Here is a 24,613-nt window from a genome sequence, read left to right on the forward strand (position 1 = left end):
GTTATGTGATGCTACTCGTAATTATTTGCCCTACTCCTTATCCTCCTCCACAATTTTTCATAAGCAAGTTTGCATTTCCAAATATTAGTTTTGTAAAAGATAATCTAGTCACACATATCTTTGATACAAATGAAAATAATCAGACGTTTTTGACTTTTTAAAGGCAAAGGTTAAGACTAAAACAGATACAACTAATGTATAGACCATATGGGGGAGAATAAGATATATACATTTCAATCAAAGAAAACCATTTGTAAAAAAAAAAAAAAATCAGAATTCTCATACTAGAGAATGGAGCCCTAGATCCCAAAATCCCCACCTTGACTCTCATGTCGACATCAGTCAGCACCATGAAGAAATCATTGTAGGTCATTCCATATTCTTTCCTCAGTTCACTGATGAGATGCTGATCTACTAAATCTTCATCATCTAGAACTTTCATGGGTTTCTCATTATCTTAAAGGAGATAAAAACATTAATGAGTATGGGCTAGTGTACTCAAATCTTGGTTCTCTTATTTAACACCTGTGTGAGACCAATAACCTCTCACTTCTCTGGAAAAAAAAGTTTCTTCAACTATTAAGTAAGGGAGTTATACTAGATCAGGGCTTCTTAAATTTTTGCACTCATGGCCTCTTTTTGCCTGAGAAATTCTTCCAAGACTCCATCTCAAATGTGAGCCAAAGAGTTTCTGGCAGTGTTTGTGCATGTGCAGCACAAAGTTGTGTATTCAGAACCAATTTTGATGAACTTGTTCAATGCAACATAGGCAAGAGCTGCCAGAAACACCTTGAATTCATCACATATTTTATTTTGAATTAATTTTTGGTTGCTGTATTCAGAAATTTTTACTGTTGCCAAATTTTTTCACGATCCCATGTTCAGCTATGCAGGAGTTACAATCCATAGTTTAAGAAGCTTTGGACTAGATTAGAGATTCTTAGCCTGAGATCTGTAAACTTAAAAAAATTATTTTGGATAACTGTTTTTCAGTGTAATTGGTTTCCTTTTTACTCTTTTTAAAAAATACATTGAAAAGCCTGATTCTGAGAACAGGTCCATAGGCTTCATGGGTCTGCCAAAGGAATTCATGACACACAGAGTTAAAAAAAACTTGGACCATCAGACGGTCTCTAAGGCTTTTTGTAAGATTCCATGTCATGACAACTTTCCTGTATCTTAGTTTCCTTGTTTATAACAGGAAGAAAATAGTATTTACTCTCCCTATATTATTGTATGAACCATATGAGATATAAATAGGGGTATGCTAAAGCCAGCTAGGACCAGCTCATGAAAGACAATTGTTAAATTTTCAGTGTAAGCAGTGACACCTTGAAAATCAGCAAATGCTACAAATCAAGGCTTGATTTATTGTTTAGTTGATTGTCTAGGTTTAAAGAAGTGATGATGAAAATCTTGATGCAGATTAAACTGAAAAGTATATCACATGTGCTTTTTTCCTGGAGACCCAGTTGCTAAATATTTACCAGCATATATACATTGTTATTATTCATGACCCTGTAATACAAATCACTTTTATAAAGTAAGTCAGAAATTAATTATTGTAATCTTATGATATTAACAGAATGATATATTTTGCAAATCAATGGAATTGGAGTCAGGAGCTCTAAATCTGGGTCCTGCTCTCTCCTTTCCCTACTCATGGGAGGCAACTAAGTGGTACAATGGATAGAATATATGACAGGATCAGAAACTGGCTCCATAAAACACCACTCCTTCCAAATATAAAGATGTCCCAGAATCAACTTTTTACAGACCCTATCTGTTTATATTACCTAAATCATTACAAATGAGGACTCATTAAAATGAGATAAGAAATTTAGTTTCATGATCTGGTCTTCCAATCAAAAACTTGGCCAAGAGATTTTTGACTAAACCAAAGATATAGCAAATTTTTCTTTCTTGCCCTCTGGACAGTCATGTGCCAAAATGAATGTTCATGATCACATAGCAAAAGATGCCAAAGAAAAACAATGGAAAAACTGACCAATGCCAGACTACAGCTGAGTTACTTGGTAGTACTATAATCATGATAGACAAGCTGAGGATTTGACCAAGTTTGGTGTTAAGTTATTCTCATGTCCACCTTGAGACAGCTCTTGCCTCCAGCTACCAGCTCCTGCCAAAAAGCTAGTCCTGTTCTTGATTTTATTTAAATCAATGTCAGGTGAAAGAGAGGTCAGCTTCAATCTGAAAATGCATCCATAAGTTCCACAATTTATTTGAAATTTTTTCCAAAAGTATCCACAACTCTCCTATCCCTAGCATGGGTAATATAGCTTGAATATATATATATATATATATATATATATATATATATGTGTGTGTGTGTGTATGTAAATGTGGGCATAGATGGATATATAGATAGAAAAATGAGCTTCCTATAAAATTCTACACAACCCTCTAACTTTTATCCTGTTCAATTTGATATTGGCCATAGTATTAGTCCATTTTATAGTGTTTTAGTTGTTCTATGTTCTGTCCCAGAGTCTGGGATAGAGAAAATCCATCTATATTCTGGGTAGGTTTGGATATAGGATTAGTACATAGGGGGTTTTTTTGCCAAAAGTCCCATAATGAGAGTCATTCATTCTGAACTTTTTTCTGGTCATGTTTACCTTTAAAAATCTGTCGAAGGCTAAGGACCCCTTCTCACAATGTTTTAAATGAATAAATTAAAACACATAGAATTACAATGAAAATATTGAGGTAAAGATTTAATTTTTTCCCATCCAAGTACATAAGCCTATTGAAATCTATTCAACAGGCCTCCTTGGTATAGGAATGGATTGGGGGGGGGGGGGGGAGAATCACCATTTTAGAAGGACAGCTTAGAAAAGAGGTAAGTAAAAAAGACAGATCCAAAATTTCTTGAAAACCCCTTGTGAGAAGGCACCTCTGTCACCCAAAATTTTATATACATATACACATATACATTTGCGTATTATGTGTTTATATACATATACAAAGTATATAAAGTACATGTATGTAACATAAATATAGAACTGTATACATGTGTATGTGCATATATGTGTGTTTGGAAATGTTACTTTTAGACAGCTCTAATTTATTAGAAAGCTTTTCCTCAAAGCAAACCCAAACTTATCTTTTTACAACTTTCACCATCTCTTCTAATTTTATATTATGAAATAATGTAAAAGAAGCTTCACATCTCTTCTACATAATAATCCTTCATATATATGAAGAGAGTTATTGTTTTCCTCTTTCCTCTATCTCCTCTTCTTCATCCTAAATCTTCCCAGTTCCTCCAGTCAATTCTTAAATAGAATGATTTCAAGATTCTTTTTCATCTTGGTCACCAGTCTCTGTGTATTCTTCACAGCCTAAAATATGGTGTTCAGAACTGCCCACAATATACAGATGTGAGAATATAGCAGGACTAACAACCCCCTTAAGTTCTTAACACAACCTAAGAAAAATTAATTTTCTTTGCTGTCTTATGATACTCTTGAACTTACATTGAAGTGAAGTCAAAAGTGAAAACTAATAGACTATTTTTCAAATGAATTTCTGGCGCTATTATTTCGCGCTTGGGGAGCAGATTTATTAAAATCTAAATTCAAAACTTTATATTTATCCCTACTAAATTCCATCTTGTTAAATATAGCCTATTGAGATGTTTCGGTCTCTGACTCTATCATCCAAAGAATTAGCAAACCCCCTTTGCTTTCTGTCATCTGCAAATGTGGCAATGATATCTCTATGCCTTTAAATATATCTCTAATAAAACTGTTGAACAGAAGAGGATCCTTAAAACATTCCATTAGAGACCCTTTTCTATGAAAACATTTCAGGTGTAATTATTCAAGAATTTCTAGGTCTACCAAACTGACATCATTTAACTTATATTTCTCACCTTGGCCCCAAGAAGAGCATGAGAGACTTTGTCTGATACTTTGCTAAAATCCTGGTAAGTCATATCTATGTTATTTTTCTGATCTAACAATCTAGTGATTGGGGGAGGAAGGTGAGGAAAGAGAGAGGGAGAAAAGGAGAAAGGGAGACAGAGAAAAGTGGGGGGAGAGGGGAAGAGAGAGAGGGAGGGAGAAAGAGTTAGTGGCTCTTTATAGTCACGCCATCCTTTTAGAAGCATACATTAAACATCTCTTTAATAATAAAGTACAGAATTTTATCAGGTAAAGGTCAACGTCCTCTAACTTCCAGACTCTTCCTTTTTTTAAAAATCATAACGTTTGCCAATTTCTAATCCTATACCATTTCTTTTTTTCTTTGCAATCTTTCAAAGATATAGTTCAGCAATCACCTTAACTGAAGTTTTTGGCACTCTAGGTTTGTGTTGACCTTAATCAGGAGGGAGACTTGAAGTCAACTAAGTGTTCCCTTACTATTTTCCTACTAATCTTGGATTTTAGCTTCTTGTTAGTCATTTTTGCTCTGTCTTTTCTAACCTAAAGATCACTTTTCTTGGCTAAGAAAACAAATGCAAAGATTAAACAGTTAATTCTCTTTATCATCTATTATTATTGCTCCATTCAGCCAATAGCCTATATTTTCTCTGATGTTCTTCTTTTCTACAACAGAGTTAAAAATACAATACCAAAAACACCCCTGAAATATACTTTTTTTGTTCTTAGTCAACCTTGCTAGACTAAGTTAATTTAAACCTTTGTATTACTGAACATTATTCTTCAAGGAATACTTATGTATGTGGAGAATACCTGGAAGACCTTCTAGTGTATTTTATTATATTCAACAACAGTTGTACACATCTTTTCCCAAAAAAAGCGCAACCCAAAATTTAATTGGTCAATAAGTTTCACTCTTATAGACTCATCCATAACCTTTTCTGATTTTGATTTTTTCTCATAATCAAAATTGGTTCTTTTTGTATCTTAAACATTCTTGTCCTTGAGAAATGTCCATCTTTTCCTTATTCACTTCCTTTGAAGAATTTTAACTGTATATTAAAGTATTTACTAGGTTGTAAATTCTTTGAAGTCAGAATCAATGTCTCCTCTCACTTCTTCATTTTTTTGCATGTGGAGAGTATAGCACATATCCTGTGGATGTTTGCTGAATGAAATGGGATTGAATTATATACTGTTATCATCAGCTAACTGGTCCTGTTCCTACCTATAGAATATAGTTTCCATATGTTTTCTTTACAAAAGAAAATACTTATTGCTCCAAATTTCTCTTACCATATTACACCAAAATATAATGATTGAGTTGTTATGTGCAGCAAAGGATAAAAGAAGGGGATGGTAGTTATTGGGGACAACATAGATAAGGGTAAGGCGGAAGCAAGAGGCATCTGTACAAATTGTTGTTTAGTCAATTAATCATGTCCAACTCTTATGACCCCATTTGAGATTTTCTTGGCAAGGATACTGGAGTGAATTGTTTTTTTCTTTCCTTCTCCAGTTCATTTAACAGATGAGTAAATTACAAAATGAGGCAATCTTGCCCATGGTCACACAGCTAGTGAGTGAGGTCCTATTTGAATTCAGGTCCTCCTGACTCCAAGATGAGAACAGTATCCATTACATCACCTAGTTGCTACAAATCATCACTACTTACTGACACAGAGAAAGATCCCACACTGAGACATTTCCATTCCTAACCATTGTGTCACTAAATACATACATACATATATATATATATATATATATAAAACATTAGCAACACTAATAATAATCTCAAATATCTCTTTCAGCGCTAAACCCTCTGTTCTTATACTCTCTCAGATTGAAAACTATTAAAATCAAAAGTTAAATAATAAAGAGGAAAACAATGGTTAAATTCCAGAAAACAGAGCATCTGGACATTCAACACTCATAATTTGAGTAAGAGGCAGTATCTACAATTCATCATCAACTAAGAAGGTCAGGTAGGTAAAGACTCATTTTCATGAGCATAAATTCAGCCTCAGACACTTGTTGTGTTGCCCTGGGCAAGTCACTTAATCCTATTTGCCTCAGTTTCTTCATCTATAAAATGAGCTGCAAAAGAAAATGACTAACCACTCCAGTATCTTTGCCAAGAAAACCCCCAATGATGCCACAAAGCATTGGATATGATGGGGAAATGATTCAACAACAAGGGATAATTAGTATGTAGTCAATCTGCCAGGGCTGCTTTTGAGGAAAAATAATGAGGATCAATATATTTTTATCTATCTCAAATCCTTGATAGATTCAACTTTATAAAAAGAATTTATTCAGAGCAGAAAATATTGAGGCAAAGAAGAGGGCAGATCCAGCTGTTATCTGTAAGGATGATGCAGTCTGCTATTCTCCTCTTTGCTAATTAAAAAAAAATTGCCTGTGGCTTTTATTTTGACTACACCTGATTTAGGTACCTCTGCCATTCCTCTTTATACTTTCATTTCACCCTCTAAAACCACATCCTCTTTTCGGTATTCTACTGAAAACCTCCCTATCTCCAACCCCAAACTACCAAAAATCTTTTTTCTTTAAAGGGCACACTATGTTCTTGTGCTGAGAAACGGACCTGTCAAATGTTATCACACATTTTTCATCTCCAAACACAACAATGTGTATGTGTGTGTGTGTGTGTGTGTGTGTGTGTGTGTGTGTGTGTGTATGGGAACAAACAAATAGATACCTTTATATTGCCAAAAAGGAACAGGACTGTCTTTTCCTTCTACTGAACAAACAGAATTTGTAGCCCGCCACTTTTCCCTTGAGATTTTCCCTTTAATTCCATTGTCCTAACACACACTCATATGTCTCCTCCAAGATTAGCATCTTTTAAATACCATTGGCAGTAAAGAAATTCCTTCAAACATTGTACTCTTTTAACTTTAGCCTCATGCCTTAGAGGAACAGTTTCCAGGCTTCCCTGTACCACCCTAGCTAATGTGCATCTGATGGATTGGAACTTGCTCAAGCAAAATAACTTTCTCTCTATCTGAGTGTCTATCCTATCCTCTTTCTTTCCCTGTCATTTGTCTCTGTCTCTGTGTCTCTGTCTCTGTCTCTGTCTGTCTCTCTCTCTCTCTCTCTCTCTCTCTCTCTCTCTCTCTCTCTCTCTCTCTGTCTCTCCCTCTCTCTGTCTCTGTCTCTGTCTCTTTCTCTCGGTCTCTCTGTTTGTCTCTCTCTCTCTCTCTCTCTCTCTCTCTGTGTGTGTGTGTGTGTGTGTGTGTGTGTGTGTGTGTGTAGAGAATCCCAGTGAGTCTCAGGCATGCCTTTGTGTAAATTGTTTGCTGAGAACTTTGAAATGTACTCCTAGCTTCTGATAAATCACAGGAAGCATTACTAGGATTGGCCATCCTCCTGGCACCTTTATTAATGAGTATCCTTTAGGGCAGGTCTATGCTAACTCCAAAAACCTGGCCAGTTCCTGGAGTAAACACAATCCTCCTAAAGGAATGAACAAATATTCTCTTTGATAGACTTCTTGTGATAGAGCATCCTGTACCTGAGGGAGCTGCTCTGTCTCAAGGAAAACCTATCAACTGAGAATATTTAGCATAATCCCTTCTTTCTTCTTAGTCTATAAAACCCCTTAGTGAAAAGGGACTTTGAGAACTCAAAAGGATTGGTACCTCTTGGCTAAAACCCACTCCTGTCCCACTCAAGACTGATAACTGTGACTTGGGTTCTTCCACGTGTTGGAATCCATATGTTGGAGCTTCCTTGAAGTGGTGAAGGTGAATGTCGTATATTATCTCTTGTTTATTTCTTATATTGTCTTGGTGATCACCATGTCTGTAAATTGCCCATTACTTTTATGCTATAAGTTTCCTCTTTTTTCTTATATCTTGTTTAAATCAAGGTTCTGAGCAGTAATAAACTTGTACCCACCCTCTTTAAGACTATGCTTGTTGAATGCGAATTCTGAACCTAGATTAATCGTACAGTGTCTATGCTTCTTTCTTTTTCTCTCTGTCTCCCTCTCTGTTTCTCTCTGTCTCTCTGTCCCTGCACACCTTACGTAAGATAAATACCCTCGATTTTAGGTCCTTAGCCACATGTTATCTAGATCCAGCAGTCTCTTGAATGCCAGTGCTGGGGAGGGGCGGGGAACTCATGAATACAGATGACACTGGGACTGGATAAAGGATTTTACTTCTGGGCCCACTTAAAATTTGGAAAGGCCAAAAGTGCCTGAAAAAAATTTAAATGGAAAATTAAAGCCATCTGATCAATTTACAATTGAAGTTTGGTCAGGGCCAAAGTTTTATGTGAGATTTTGGATGCTGGTGCAAGCTGATTTTTATTTTCTCATAGCTGTTCTGTCAGTTCTGGCTTAGTAGTGCACACATGGTAGACTTTCCTTTCAAATCTGATGAGAAATGAGGAGAGAGGCATCCTGGACTTCAAAAAGGAAAAGAATAAAAAAGGTCCCCAAAAAAGCAAGCCTAGTCTAGCATCCAAAGGAAGCAAACAACCAAATTATGGTGCCTGGCTCCCTATGAAGCAGAAATGAAACATAGGCATCTATACAATTTACATTAGATCCAGATGTCCAAAAGGCAACAGAATTACATTGTAAAATTGTCAGGCAACACAAAATACTTATAATATTTGGAGAAAGAGATACTGAGATGAGAAGAGAGAATGATTTTTTCTAAAGGCTATCTTTGTATAATAAACTTTTTAAAAATACTTTATATATGGGATTGGTAGATAACAAATTTGATACTCTGAATCCTTTGGATTTGAGCTTCTATCATCACCTAACACATTTCTCTACACTGGACTTTAGTTCTCTGTATCTATATTCTCTATATCAAATCAGATTTTAATGTAACGCACAATCTAAAAATTAGGAGGCAAGAGGTTTTGTTTTTGTTTTCATTTTTGTCTATTTGGTTTTTTACTTCAGTTTAACCAACACCAAATTTCCTATCTTTTAAAAGAGAAATAGCCATCTACCTTCCCTCATAGAACAAAAGCTGAGGTAATAAATCCCAATTGCAAAGAACTTTGAAAATATAAATAGCCCACAGTATAAGTACACTTTTCTTTAAAGACTTCCAAGTACTTAACAGCTATAATTTAATCCAACTCCAGATTCCACTTCCTGACTAAGGCTGGATGGTAACCACAAAGAATGCCAAAGAGGCCAGCCAGATCCCATGGGTGGCAAGCCCCTGTTATGTTTTTCTACTCTCCAAAAAGGGGAAGAAGAATGTACAGGTTGCCTCATAGATAAATGCCTCATCTTTTTCTCAGACAGCCCATGTTTCTAACAGCAGTAATGTCTTTGATTAGGTTAAAAATAAAGAATGTTAATTTGTTCAAGAAGTATGACACAGCATATTGAAAGCTGGCTGTAAAGATCTGGGTTCAAATCCAGACTTTGATGCATCTTGGCTGTGTGACTATGGACAAGGTACTTATTTTTTAGTTCTCTTAACTCTAACTTTCAAGACATTGATCTGCATGGGTAGAGAGAGTTTGCTTACTGAGAATTCCCTATATGAAATACAGGTGAAGGCAGGAAAAAAAAATCCCATACTGTGGCAGTAGGAGGTAAATAATAAAAATAAGGAAATATATATATACATAACAGAATTTTGCCAAAAGAAATTTTTCTTTCTCAAGTGTTTTAGAACTGTATTTAAAAAACATTTTGTAATGTAATGTTTGGTCTATATCTTGAAAAGGATTATGAGGTCATGATAGTCTACAGCCTTAACACTGAACATTATTATTTGTCAGTCTCACAGGGCTAATTAGTATTTTTTTTTAATTGCCAAGAAACAAATTCAGTCAAGATTCCTTTTCCAACAGTATCAGGCTCAGTCCACTATATCTTTTCAGCTGCTTTTTCCTTTAGCCCACACAACTTTCTCTCAACTCTAGCTAATTTTCCTCCAAGTCTTGCCAGGAACTGAAGAGTTCCAAGGAGTTTGGCAGGTCCCTGAGTCTATGAGTGAGTGAGTAAAGCACCTGCTATGTCCAGTCTACAAAACATATCTATTTCGCATACAAGCCCATCAAAAGGTTTTGTTCTAGGAGGAGTTGGATCCACATAAAAGTGTTAGAATTCTGGCAATTGCCTTTGTGCCTTAATTCTCTTCATCGCATCCCTGCCTCTCCATTAATACTTGGGTTCCTTCTCTCATTCTCACCATTTCACTGTCTTCTAAACTAGCACCAAAAAAGGCCATAAATTTCATTTTAGAGTCTATATGGAAAATTCTAGGACCTCTATGGAAAAAGGAGAAGGGAAAAAAGAAATAGAGCCATGATACTACATCGAAGAAGCAATAGTGATGCAAACCACCTCCCTCCACTTTAAGTTTAAGAAAAAAAATATAATGAAAAAAAAATTTAAACCACCTAGCTGGAAGTGGTCGATTTTCATAGTGCTGTTGTTGACAGGTCCAAAGATAGTGATCACAGAAATCTTTCTGGTGGCCATTTTGCAGAAACTCTCCAGGTATTCATCTCGCTGCTGCACATACATGTTATTCTCAGCCTTAGGAGCAGTGATGAGCTAGAGGTATAAAGAAACAAAAAAATGTTAGTCTGTATGTAATATTTAGAAAGATCTTACTAAAGCAATCTAAAAGAATGGGGTGAGGTACAGATGTATGCTGGAGCCATCCTGAGATGGTTCCTGAGAGATGATTGTTAAATTTTCAGTATGAACATTTATACCTTAGAAATTGGCAAACACTACAAATCAGGGCTTGTGTTATTGTTTCAATGATTGTTTAGGCTTAAGAAAATGATGGAGAAAATATTCATAGTACAGATTAAACTTAAAAGTGCTATATGCATAGTTTCATTTTTTCCTGGAGAGTTAGTTGTTAAACATTTAATCATACTCCACTCTGTGAGGGTAAACCAAGACTGTCCAGTTGCTGAAACAGAATGATAAGATCTAATAAGGCCATTCTAGCTTTTATGTTTCCAACTGGTCAAAAATTTACCAGATGATATTAATAATGCTTCATTTTGCTTGATTAGATAGTTTTGCTGACCAAAATACTTTTGGCCTTATAGAGAATACAAAATTAAATTTCTGTTGATTCTATTTGGGGTCTTTATTCAGCATTAAAAACAGTTTTAAAGAAAACCTTTAGCCCACACATTTTCTCTTGTGCAAACATTAAAAAAAAAAAAAAGGACCTACAAAGTTACACCCAGGTCTATTCAGCCAAATATTCTGACTCTAAAATTCTGGGCACCCCACTCGGATTCATTTACATCTCTTCTAGTCTAGGCTCCTACCCAGGACCCCATCAGCCCTTCTGGTAGGAGGAGGGGAAGGGGGGAAAAAAGAAGAAGAGTAATAATATATAGTAGGAGAAAAAAGTAGATCAGTTTCTCACTCTCTCACACTCTCTCACTCTTACTCTCCTGACCCTTTCTCCCTATTTTAATTAAGGGAACTTGAAGAGATGACCTTTCTCTAGAAAACCTCTAGAAATAAACTTACATGAATATTAGATTTCAAGGCCTTCCTTTAAAGCTTCTTCCCACCCAATGGATCATTTTAAGTGCCCTTTTCCAAAAATTCTCCAAATCCTAATGTCTTCTATACCAATTTGATATGTTATAGTTCTTGGGGGGGTTGGTTTTGTTAATATGATAATGTTTCCTTTTTCTTTTTCTCTAAATTCTTTTTTTATGGTGTCCAGAAAGAATTTCCTTTTCTGACCAAAGTACTTTGGGCCAATGTCTCATCTATCAGATTATCAATATAGTTTGGATAACTTTCCCTTAACTGCATTTACATTACAAGTACTTGTCTGTCACTCTTTTGTTCACTCACACCAATTCATGAAATGAACCTTGGGAAAGTAAAAATTTTCCTGAACCTCAGTTTCCTCACTCATAAAATGAGAGGACTACATTAGATCATCTCTAAGCTATCTTTCACAACTTTGATTTCCTGTAGCATTTATTGTCTGGACCACATTTTTCACATTTCATCTAAGTTACCCTGAATTATCTGTTGTTTTCATTTAAATTTTGTGTTTATTCAGTTATACCATAAGTTCCTTAAGAACAAAGCACGCCAATTATTAGGTTGCATTCATTTTTTAAAAGAATAAAAAATTAACATCAGCATTATACTTTTTTTGTATTCACAGTACTTGGTTCTGTGCCCAAATCATTGTAAATGCTCTCTCTGTCTCTGTCTCTGTCTCTCTCACTCTCTCTCTCTCTCTCATTCTCTCTCTCTCTCTTTCTTTCTCTGTGTGTATATATATATATATATATATATATATATATAAATTTATCTAGAAGGATGATATCCTGTTCACTTTCATAATTATTACAATTTTATTCTGTTCATATTGATCTTGATTTTTTCCTCTGCCCAGGGGGCAGGGTTGGTTGGATCTTTAGGAGAATGAGGAGAAAGAAGTTTCTTATCTTTCCCACATTTGGACATAAGGCTCTTCCTTGCCTTTTTGTAAATCTAAAAGGAGGCATTCCAGGGTAGAGGAGAGGGAAGAATTAACTATATTTCAATAATCTGAGCTTGGCCTTGAGGAGAGGAGGAAGAGGGAAAAGGTAATCGAGAAAGTTTTTTCTCCCCATGCAATCCATGAAGAATGCATGGTTAAAAACTTTTGAGCTTAAGGGGAAGAAGTAACTTAATGATGTCATAAAATCAGTATCACATGGGGCAGCTATGTGGAACAGTGGATAGAGTGCCAGTCATGGAGTCAGGAGGATCTGAGTTCAAATTTGGCCCCAGACACTAGCTATGTGATCCTGGACAACTCATTAACCTTTTTTCTTCTCTTTCCTCATCTATAAAATGAGATGGAAAAGGAAATGGTAAAGCACTCCAGTATCTTAGCAAAGAAAACCCCATAGAGTCAGATACAATTGAAATATGACTGAATCACAAAATCGTCATCACAAATATGAACAGCAATAAACATTTACTGGACACCTATTTTGTGCAGAATACTGGGGTTACCAGGAGATGTGTGACACAGTTGTAGGCTAGTTGGAGAAATAGACCTATCACATACAGGCATGAGTTTATCGGTCTAGGGATTCCCCTAGGTAAACAGGTATCCTACATAGTCAGTACCCAAACCTAAAGATGCAAAAGCTGATCCCAAAGAGAAAAGGTTTGTTTTAGACAGGGGTCTATCTAGGCAGACTTATAAATCTATCTTTGATGGGTCTAGCCTAGAGAGAATGGAAGTCTTTTTTAAATGGATAGGGGGTAATGCCCAAAAGACAGGGACCTACTCTGGATATACCAGGGACAGTCAGGAATGTGTCCAGGCTTCAGTTCTCTTATCTCTAAACTAGGGAATTGGATTAAATAAACTTTAAGGTCTCCTTCCAGTCCTAAATTTATGATCTTAGGATTTGATGACAATTCTCTATCTTAATCTTAAAAGTGGCCAGAAAAGAACTTAAAAGATATTTTCCCCTTTATCCACTGTGAAGCCTCATGCCTCTGATTATCATAACTAACTGTGCCAAGAAATAGCAAATGTAGATGGACTTTGCCATAAGAAGATAGGAAAGAGAACTCGAGATTACCATCCTACATCAGTCTATGAATTGAGAAATAAACCTTAGCATCTTCTCTGTTTGTTATGATTGATTCAATAAGTAAAGAATGTATTCATTTCATATTTTGGTGACTGTTTTTCTATGCATTGACATCTATACAACATTCATTTTCTATCTGGCAACAACTAAAACAGTTTTTGAATCATATCCAGGAAAGATTTCCAATTCCCTTTTTCTTAGAAGAGCATCCCAGTGGTCTCTAAGGAAGGAGGGGTGCTAGTCTCAGTAAACACTGTTGTCTAGCAATTTCACTGGGCATCTCTCCAATTTGGTGGGTGTAAAGTGGGACTTGTATTGTAGCTTTAATAGAATATGGCTGTTGTTTTTCCATGTTTCCTTTCCAGATGGAACATTGGCTCAATCCACGCTCACTGGATTAGGAAGCTTGTTTGCATAAGGAAAATGAATAGATCAGAATGGGAAAAGTCTGGCTATACCTAAACATGAAGATGCTATCTAAATGCCAAATTCTTTTAAAGTACTGTATTCAGCCTTGAAATGATTCTGGATTGCTACAGTGGTTTTTTCCCTAATGGAGAAGTAATCTGTTATTTCAAAATTTTTAAATCATTTCTAAATTAAATTGATTTCCCAAATGGACCAAATAAGCAGAGGACTGCACAAATACTAAGATTATCAAGGTCAAGTTGACATTATTGGCCCTTGTATTTCAATTACATACGTATGGTTGGTTCACCTCCCAAAGGGAGCCATTTGTATTACATGAGCTTGTGACTGAATTCCTGAAATTCAACACCAGTAGACTGAGCAATGGGTTGATCTTTGGGTACAAGACAATGAGTTTAGTACAAGGTTTTGCTTTTCGCAAAAAATCTCGAAGATTTTATGTGGACTGCAGCTATCTCTATGTAAAATCATGATTTCAAAAGGCTTGAAGATTAGTTTGTTTTAACTATCACCATAATCAAACATTAATCAATTTAATAAAATCACTAAGTTATTTATCTGATTCAATCAGTTAATATCAAATCGATTAATCAATTGTTTAGCAAATAAATGGTTGATCTGGGAAGTCATATAGACTTATGTCTGTATAGGCAGAGCAAAGTCAAGGGTTGGAAACAAACATCTGGGTAGTTCAGGTAAAAGTTTTGCTTTGAGATCATGACAGGAAGTAGAGATTTTCTCATAATTTAATTACCTTATTTATAATCAGTGTCTGCAAAGTTTTTCTTAAATTTTAAATTCTTAAATTGGATCTGTCAAGTCTAGAAGAAAACTAGAAGTCAGCTAATCCAATTCTTTCACTTTGTAGCTGAGGGAAATTAGATCCAAGAAGATCAGATGACTAACAGACAGTAAGTATCAATTGTTAGATTTGAACCCAGCCTCTCTGGTTTCAGATGTAGCCAGTGGTTTTTTGTTTGCTTGTTTGTTTGTTTTTGTTTTGTTTTTATTTATTTTATTTTTTGCTGAGGCAATTTGGGTTGTGACTTGCCTAGGGTCACACAGCTAGGAAATGTTAAGTGCCTGAGATCAGATTTAAACTCAGGTCCTCCTGACTTCAGGGCTGAACTACTTCACCACCTAGTTGCCCCTGTCATTTTTTTTTTCCCATTGTACCATCTAGAAATCTTTAATTCTCAGTACTCTGCGATTCAAATAATGGAGACAAGTAAAAATTTAGAATTATAGTCAGGGTTTTGCTGGTAAATGTTTAACAACCAGCTTTTGGGAAGGAGTGACTGCACATGAGACTCGCTTTTAAGTTTAATTTGATTATTAACATTTTTTCTTCATTACTGTATTAAGTCTAGAAGGGTAACAGAACAATAAATCAAACCCTGATTTATATATAGTTGGATTTTTTTTTCATTTCCAAAGTACAAAGATTTACCCTGAAAATTTAATCAACTCTCTTGAGCTTTCATGAACTCAATTTGATTCTAGCACATCCCCAATGAGAGTTCAAGACTCCATCTATATTGACTTGCTGAAAACTAGCATGTATGCAAAATTGAACTGGCCCAACAATCAGAACATCTCAGGTTTATGGATGAGTTGTCCTATAAAACCTCTGTGCCTCACTTTGCCCACTTGCAAACTGAAAACATTAGTTGCCACAATTCTTATAAAGGTTTGGTGAACTATTCATAAAATGTAGATTTTGAGCTGAGAGGGTCATCAGAGATCAATTACTTCAATATCATCACATCATTCACTAGGTGAAACAATCAAGGCATAGAAAGTGGAAATGACCTGATTATTTAGGAAGTTAATAATGGAATCTGAATTTAGGTTCTAATTAAAACCTCCTACTTCAAATTCATGATTGTGAATTTTTTGGTCCTCAAAAGAATGAGATTGCATGAATATAAAACTGTGAGGCATATGAGAGGCATATCAGGTTGGATATCAGATTGGCTGGGCTGCAAATATTGTACACTTGCTTTAATCCATAGACCTTGTTCATTTCCAAGATATCAGGATAAATTGGGGCCACTAGAAAGAAAATTTTAGCTGCTACAGTTAAACTTCTTTAGTATCTTCTTTTAGGTCTTTATAGTTTGGTGAATATTAACTGAACCACTATATTCCTTGGGAGATTAAAAAATTGTATCTAAGTTTGGAAGATATTTTATATCTTTAAGATGTAAAGGTAACTATGATACAGAGAAGCTAAATAGTAAGCATAAAATCATTTATCCCAATATGATTCTTATTCTCCTCTTTTCCTCTAAGGCTATACTCTTTTACTTTCTATCAATCTTTTATCTTTACTATGTCTTGATTATTTTTTCCAATTTAATAAGTGACTATACTATGTTCAGGTCCAGCTAGGTATTGAAATGTATAAAGTCTGAAGTCAGGAAGACGTGAATTTAAATCCAGCTTCAGACACTTTATTAGTTATGTGACCCTAGACAAGTCTCTTAACCCTGATTGCCTCAGTTTCCTAATCTATAAAATGAGCTGAAGGGAGAAATGGCAAACCAGTCCAGTATCTTAGCCCCCCCCCAAAAAAAACAAACCCAAAATGGGGTTCAGACATGGCTGAAATGACTGAACAACAACAAATACCATATTCAAGACAATGCTAGCCATCTTTTCTCACCTGATTCTTATTTTTGTCAATAATAATAATTAACATTTATATAGTGCATACTATCTCATTTGATCCTCACTACAACCCTAGAAGATGAGTTTTATTATCATCCCTACTTTACAGATGAGAAAAATGAATCAAACAAAGGTTAAATGAATTTCTCATTGTCACACAATTAGTCAGTATTTGAGGCTGGATTTGAATTCAGATTTTTCTGAGTCCAGGTCCAGCATCCACTGAGTTAACTAGCTGCACCTTTAGCTATTCAAAAAACAAATTTCAGGTGGAATCATGATTTGAAAGGGTGCACCAGTGGGGAAAATGCAATATATCTCATTTCTATTTTATTTCTAATAACAAGCTTTATGCCCTTGCTAACTCTGGTGAGCTCATAAAACCACCAGCAAGCCAACTTGGATTCTGCTTTGCCCCATGTGACATCAGCAAAAACTGTCAACTAAGTTTCAAGTGCTGAAGATTTATTGTTAGTGATGATATGAAAAGCAGAAAAAGCAGAGTTGAACTTTCAGATCATTGGATAAGGAAGGAAAGGAGGGAGAGAAAAGAGTGCAGTCTAGGAGAGGGTAGTTAAAACCTCCCTTGTATTTTAACTCACTAGGTCACAGCATTTTCAGAGGAGGAATCTGCCAGGAAGGTTCACAATTATAGCTTTGGCACATTCTCTCACTATAACCTGGCCAAAAGGTGAACTCTGTCTGCTGGTCAGCTAAGCTACAGTGGCCAGGATTGGATGATTTCACAAAGCAGCGTCAGGCAAACAAGCTCCCATGATGCCCCAAGTTCCCAGGAGTGGGGGAGAAGGCAACAGCTTCTTCTCCATGATCACCCTCTAAAAGAGTGTGAGTAGGTCTCAGAGATCCCAAAATAAATATTCAGTTATGTCTTGGGGTAGTGCAAATGAAAAAGTGAGTCAAATTTGAGGGACCTGAAGTGGGAGATTTCTATATAAATCATTCCCCAAATAATTTTCTTTCCAGATAAAATATACCCTTTAATTCCTAAATGATAGTTTAATGACACTGATATCCTGTCCTTTACTGATGGCTATTCTTTAATCTATGATTATTTCCTTGTAACTCAAACCAAAAAAAAATTAATAAAAATAACTGAAATTTCAAGGGGAAAAAATATATCTCTCTTTTCCACCTAAACTTTCCAAAGTTCTGGATTTGGTTCCAGGACTCTGACATGAACCCTGGGAAACAGCTGAAAGATGGAAGAGAATTCTGGGAACTGTCCCACCTAAGATGAATACCACCAGGATTTCTGCTTTGTTTTAAAGCTCCAAATCACTATTTGAACTTAGTTGGTAAAACAGCCAAAGACTAATAGGAGACAGAGCCTCTCAATTCAGGTCATTGGTACAAATCCAGCTCAGATTGAGAGATATGGAAAGTTTGTATAACGGCTACCAAGGGACCAGAGAAATGAATTGGTGAGAAGAGGGTTTCAATCAGTACCCTATTTAATCGATAGGTATGAAAAGTCAAATCTTAAAGAATAATGTAATTTTAGGGATATGTGGCACATGAAATACATATAATTAGAAATTCATGAGTATTGCCCTAGTTTCCAGACTTGACTTCTTTGATCCTGAATAAAACCACTTAGGGTGTCTTTTCCCCAGTTCTAACAGTCCATAAATCTTCTAAAATTCAACTGTTCCTGAGAAGTATTAAAAAAAAATTTAGGGTGGGGAGAAGTTTAGTGTTACTCAAAGACAATATATGATCAGTGTTGTGTAGTGAATAGACAATATCTGAAGTAAAACAAGAATTGTATTTGAAGTAAGGAGATCAGAACTTAAAGGGCAACTATGCCTCTTACTGTCAATGTGATCTAGAGCCATTAATTTAACTTTCTTATACAGTTTTCTCATTTGTAAAGTTAAGAGATTGAATTGAAGGCTGGTTCCATTTCCAAATTCTATGACCTTACTATCCTAGAATGCTAGGGAGCTTAGCCATACCAATCTAGTCTAATTCTAGTTGTCAAGTCATTTTATCTAGTGATTTTACAGATGAGTAAACTGAGGCCCAGAGAAAAGAAATAATTTGATCAAGATATGAATTTATTAAGTTAAATATTTTTAGGAAGGCTAAATTAGGCATGAAACTTTGTATCTAGGGTAGAGTTGAGAGAGCAATGAAAAGGGAAAGAAAGAATAGTGAGAAAGTACTATTTTCACATTATTTATAAAAAACTACCCTTATGTTTTATGTGGACCTAGGGAGAATCCATAACTATATTTCATAATTCAGTTTTAACTAGCTTTTACTGTTTTCTTATGTGATTGTAAAGCAGTAACCCTTATGTGGGCCTGAGGAATGCTTAAAGCCCAGTAAAGTGTAATACTCAGAACTACCCAGTGATTCAGAGGAAGAACTAAAGTTTTAACTGGATATTTTTCCAAATCTTCATCTTCTCTCTATTACCAATACCATTTTATCTCTGCCAATACAGATACCACTTTTTGGGGTTCAATGGTGATAGATTTTAAGTGTATGAATGATCTTAATATATTAACTTTCATACATACTGACCCTCCTTTTTTAGTTTCAACAATAAAGCCCAGAATTAATTGGAATCTTATCCTTAAACTCAGTTATTCCTTATTATCCCATTATAAATTCTGGTACTCGAACTGTCCTCCATCTTACATTGCACCCTCCCATTGCTACCTGGTCAAGGACCCAGAGAGCTAATCATGAGGAAGAATAGATAGCAATTTTGGCATCTGGTGCTAAAAAAGGGACTAAGGCTCTTACACACATGTTTTGCCCTCTCAACTTCATCACCTACCCTCCTGCCAAAAATACCCTTCTCTTTTGTGATTTCTTTTCCCTTTCAAAATTGGTCTTGATATTCATTTTAAAGTGATTTTAATTTTTTTTCTATTCCTTATTCCTACCACCCCACTAGAACAGCTCTATCTATGCTTGCTCAGTGACAAAGAAACTGGTTTTCATGAAATAGGTGAAATCTTTTGGTCAACAAAGCTTACCTGGGATTTACTCCTTTTTATCTTCTCTCTCCACCCTGACCCCTTAGAATACCTTTTCTCTCTCCTCTCTTATCCCTATAGATCATAGGGAGAGAGGTGTATGTATGAAAATATAAGACTGTGAAGGAGGGAAAGGAAAATTATCAGCTTACTGACAAACAGAAAATTCTGGACTTTTGTTTTCTCCATGTGAGTCTATATAGAGCTGTAGGACAACTTTGGTGATCCAAACAGCTCTTGTGGTTAAAAAAACAAAAAGCAAAAAGACAAAAATACTTTGAATGCCTAATTTTTTTGGCATAGTTTTACTACTCTCCCCATACTTAGCAGCAACTATACCATAATGAGTACCCTGTCTATGGTTGCACTCATCATTCCTATAGCTTTCTAAACCAAAATATAATTTTCCTATGTCTATTGTCTCCCCCTATTAGAAAGTAAGATCCTTGAGGGTAGGAACTGTCTTTTCTTTATTTGAATACTCAGCATAGTGGATAGCACAAGCTAAGTGCTTAACAAATGCTTTTCTACTTATTTCTTCATTTCTTCTTTAATTCCTTTTTTCCTTCATTCACTCACTCCATTCACCCATCCACCCATCCATCTGTCCAGCCATCCATCCAGCCATCCATTACCTCCCAGTTTTGTTTCATAAAAACAACAAACCAAAACATGGACCACCCCCCTTAAAATAGCAGGCTGAGCAGTCTACTTACAATGAGTCGCCTTTTCCCTTCAAAAAATTCCAGCAGGTCAGTCAATGATTTTTTGGAACTCTGTGTGAAAAGCTTTGAAGTGGGTTTCAGATAACCATCTTGTTCTGTTTTGCTCCCCTTTTTCTTTTTATTTCGTTCTTTTTCTTGCTTATTCTTTTTGTCTGTTTTGTCCTTCTTGGTTTGCTTTTCACTCTTCAACAGTTTGTCTGGTTTCTCATTCTTCACCTTCTTCTTCTTCTCAGTCTTGTCAGGCCGATCATGCTTTTTTGTTTCTTTCCCTTTCTTAGGGGGAATGTTCCCTACCTCCAGTTCTTCTTCTAGATGAGAGGCAGTAGGGCGGCTAGGGTCATACTTATCCTCGTACTCATTGCTTAGAATCTTTTCCTGGGCTTTTTTTTTAGGTGGCTTTGCTTTCACTGGTTTGTGCTGAACTGGCACCACATTTGGATCCCGAGGGCCATATTCTTTCCTATCTGTACGGTTGTCACGGAAACGGTTTATGCCGGTCCTTGTGTAGTGGTCTGGGGTTGTGGTGGTTGCTGATGTGTGGCTCTCATAGCCAGTGGTCTTGCTTGGTCTCTTGGTAGTCTGTTGCCTCTCCTTGTGCTGCTCCTTCCTCGAGGTGGGGTAGAAATCTTCCCACGTACTCCTGGGAGTTGTCACCTCAGCTGGCAAGGGCTGCCTGTGGGAAGAAGAGGTAGTGTGAATCCTAGTAGTCCATGTTCTCTGAGTGGTTGGAAAGGTGGTAGTTGTGGTGGTGGGCCGGGTTGCTACTGTCACTACACGAGGAGTGGTCCAGGCTGATGTCTTTGAGGGAGATGGAAGAAGCATGGTGACCCTTGGAGGAGGAGCTATTGTTGTAGTGACCAATTTCTTGACTGTTTTCACTCGGCTCTCCCTTGTTGGTTGGATTTGTCCTTTCTTTGTATCTTCTTTCTTCTTTTCACTGCCCACTTTTGGTCTGCTCCTTCCACCATCACCATTATTCCCTTCCTCAACCACCTGTCCTTCCACACCAGCTGCCTTACACTTCTGGACAAAGCCCTTCTGCCGGATCTTCTCTATCCTTCGGATGGGCCCCTGATCTATGATCTCATACATTGCTTCTAGCCTAACTGGGTATGGGTAGCGTTCCTCTACCTGTAGGGTTTTCTTCAGCAGCACCATACCAAATTTTCCCTTCTCCAGTTTCAAGAAGCTCATCAGTTTGGGGATGAGAGTAGGGTCGAGGGACTGCTCCAAGATCTGGCCCTCATTGGTGATTCTTCTCACCTTGCCACCTTCCTCCCCTGCCTCATGGAATAGCACAATCTGCTGGATGTGTCTTTCTGCTAGTTCACAGTACACATCATCCTTTAGGAGACTCATCATGAGACGGTAGTAGCCCTCAGAGGCATGAGGAGCAGAGATGACCCAAACCCTATTTTTCCCTGCGAAGCTGGCTAAGATGTTGGGAGAGCTGGACCCTGATGGGAATCGCACCATTTTTGCCCGAGCAGAGGATCCTTCATCTTTTACCATCTCTCTTGGGGAGCTCTTGGCTGTTGGTCTCTGTTCTTGTCTCATTCGGCTGCCACCCACTTTGGTCTGCATTGGCAGGGGAGTTGGGCGGGCTAATCTTAATACAGGCACAGCTCTCCTTCTGTCTAAAATGGGATGGTCAGGATTATCAGATATAGGCCTCACATTTCCCTGGGCCCTTCCTGTGTGCCTCAGGAATCGAAGTGGTCTACCATTAACCTGGGAAACTGGCAACATTTTTCCAGCTTTGTCCACTTTTTGAGGGTGGGGTTCTGAGTGGCATACTACCCACATTGTCAGCAGCATGGTGAAGCCCCATTCCATCATCCAGTTCATTGTGTCGTCCACTCTGAGTAGCGATGGGCAGTGGTAATGGTGAGAACATAAAAACAGAGAGAAAAGAAAAACAAGAAAGTGATTTAATTGCAGGCGGATCTATATGTTTTATCCTTTAAGTGGGGGTAGGGAGCAGGAGAGGGAAAGGAATAAAGGAATGGCACATTTTTGCTTTCAAGTCTTTGTAGTTCAGTGACTCTGGAAGGAGCCTTCCAGAAACATTTACAGTAAGTTAAAAAAAAAGCCCAAACCCCAAAACTCTAGCTCATCTTCTCAGTCATCATGTTTGCACTGACTTTTCATTTGGCTGTCTAGATGGCAAGCCAAGCACACAAAGTGTGACAATATGCACGTTTCATTTATTCAAATAAGCAATAAAAAACATTTTTAAAGGGTGAAAAAGACTACACACTTACATTTTAGCTCATAGAGATGGAATGCAGAGGGTTTGGCAGGGAGGGGGAAGCTTTGAAGCTTAGTCGCAGGACAGTTCCCTAGAAGAAATCAGTCTCCTCCCAACTCTTTTCACTTTCAGCGGATGAACAGCACCAAAGGTTTGCAGCAGCTCCAGTTTTGAACTTAAAATGCCACAGACTCCAGAGATTCTTATTTCCAGTTGAGTAGATTTTCCTTCTCTCTCTCTCTCTCTCTCTCTCTCTCTCTTTCTCTCTCTCTCTCTCTCTCTCTCTCTCTCTCTCTCTCTCTCTCTCTCTCTCTCTCTCTCTCTCTCTCTCTCTTTATCTTCTTGATCTTCTTGACAAGTAGAATGAGATGAAGGGAATCGTCCTTTTAAATCCTAGTACCTCCATTTACCTGAAGTTTTGACTTGGTTTTTGTAGCGGTTGCATACAAACTCCCGCACACATTACATCCCGCAAGAGTGGAGTCCCAGATATTTGGGAAAATTCTTTCTGTATCTCTTTAAAGTTCCATGGTTCTTCTTATCATGCTTCCCTCCCTCAATCTGGCTAAGTCCCTTTGTTTCCCGCGAGCCAAAGTACCAGGATCAATATGTTTTCCAGACTAAAGGAAAACACAGCAATGCGATAAGGGAAAGGAGTATTTTTCCTTATTCAGTTCTTCATGTCTCGGTGTATTCTTCCCCACCTTTCTTTCCTCTTCTCGTTTTCCCTTTCCCCCTTCTTCTTCCCTTTGGCTGGATCCAGTCCCAGAAATGTCAGGATAACCTCAGCTCTGCTCCAAACCAAAGTCAAACAACAGCGGCCACTGGAAATCTCAGAAACTTTACTAAGAATTTAACAGATCAGCAAAACACCGCCTCCTTCCCACTTCAACACGTTAAGGGAGGACTCCATAGGGAAAGGGGGGAGGGGAAGGGGAGACTTCTTTGAGAGTGGGAGAGAGTTTTGAAATGCTACTCATCATCATAAATCACTTTGGAGAAGGATGGCTGAGAACTTAACCCTTTCAGCACCACAGATGAAAGACAAAGTCTCTTCCTCTGTTTGTATTCTTGGAATGAAAGAATAGCTTGGATTCCTTCCTCCAGCTGACTTTTTTTTTTAAGAGACAAAGTCTGAGGTTGTTTTAAATGCATGTATATGCATGTACTACATCTTTATTTTTAGTTGTTTGAGTATATTTATATTTTTGTCCTATTTCTCACTTTTCATTTAAGATTGGAAAGGGGCACGGAAAACATGACTGAGCTGTTTTTATTTTATGCTAATTGGGGATCATATTACCACATTTTGGTTCCCTGTTTCTCCTTGGCATGGAAGGGAAGCTGGTAAAGGGTTAGAGATGTAGACAATGAAGACTGGTCCCTTGAGTCTGTGGCAAGTTCTGCCTTTCATCAGAGCTAAGGGAAGAGACAAAATTAACTTCAACTCAACATGTGTTGGGGTAGGGGGTGGGGTGGACACTGGAGCTGGCAGAGATCTGGGGAGAGGAAGAGGAATAGAAGTAATAGTTACAGACTAATGCTGACAGTTCCCAAAGAGGGAGTCTCTAGTCATCTCTCTTTTGTCTTTTTGGAGCTTCTGTTGGAATTTAGGAGTAGAGGGGAAGTATTTCAGGTGATTAAGCTGAGTGTAGAGGCAGATCCTCTGTGGGTTTGTGCTCAATCTTAATTGACACTAGTAATTGTCTCTCTGCAGGCCATTTACATGACTATTGTCACTGGATATACCGATATCTTTCTATCCCCTTGTTCATTTTTGCCCTGTCCCCACCATCTTGGACATCAATGTTCAAAAATCCTAATTTTTACAAGTGGAAGGCACCTTGGAGATTACTTATTTCAATTCCCTGATTTTTTCAGATAAGGAAACTAAGGCCTACACAAGTTAATTGAATTGCTCCAGAACACACAGGTAGAAGCAGAATCAAGATTCTAACAGTTTCCCTGAGTCCAAATGCATTGCTTTTTCTGTTATTTCTCCAAGTT

The 24,613-nt window shown here is 37.1% G+C and overlaps 1 protein-coding gene across 1 annotated transcript in view; it reads right to left on the reverse strand.

Annotated features, from left to right (window-relative positions):
• CCDC80 (coiled-coil domain containing 80) overlaps window positions 1–23,522 on the reverse strand; it is a 36,268-nt gene extending 12,746 nt beyond the window's left edge. Inside the window, exons 1-4 of the mRNA XM_003763586.4 lie at window positions 22,620–23,522; window positions 20,347–22,216; window positions 10,320–10,476; window positions 320–456 (exon numbers count right to left, since the gene is read on the reverse strand). Coding sequence (XP_003763634.2) covers window positions 320–456; window positions 10,320–10,476; window positions 20,347–22,203 — 2,151 coding nt within the window. The 5' untranslated portion in view covers window positions 22,204–22,216; window positions 22,620–23,522. The remainder of the gene's footprint in view (window positions 1–319; window positions 457–10,319; window positions 10,477–20,346; window positions 22,217–22,619) is intronic.
• Window positions 23,523–24,613: the final 1,091 nt, after the last annotated feature.

Source organism: Sarcophilus harrisii, chromosome 3, assembly GCF_902635505.1.
Source record: "Sarcophilus harrisii chromosome 3, mSarHar1.11, whole genome shotgun sequence".
NCBI lineage: Eukaryota > Metazoa > Chordata > Mammalia > Dasyuromorphia > Dasyuridae > Sarcophilus > Sarcophilus harrisii.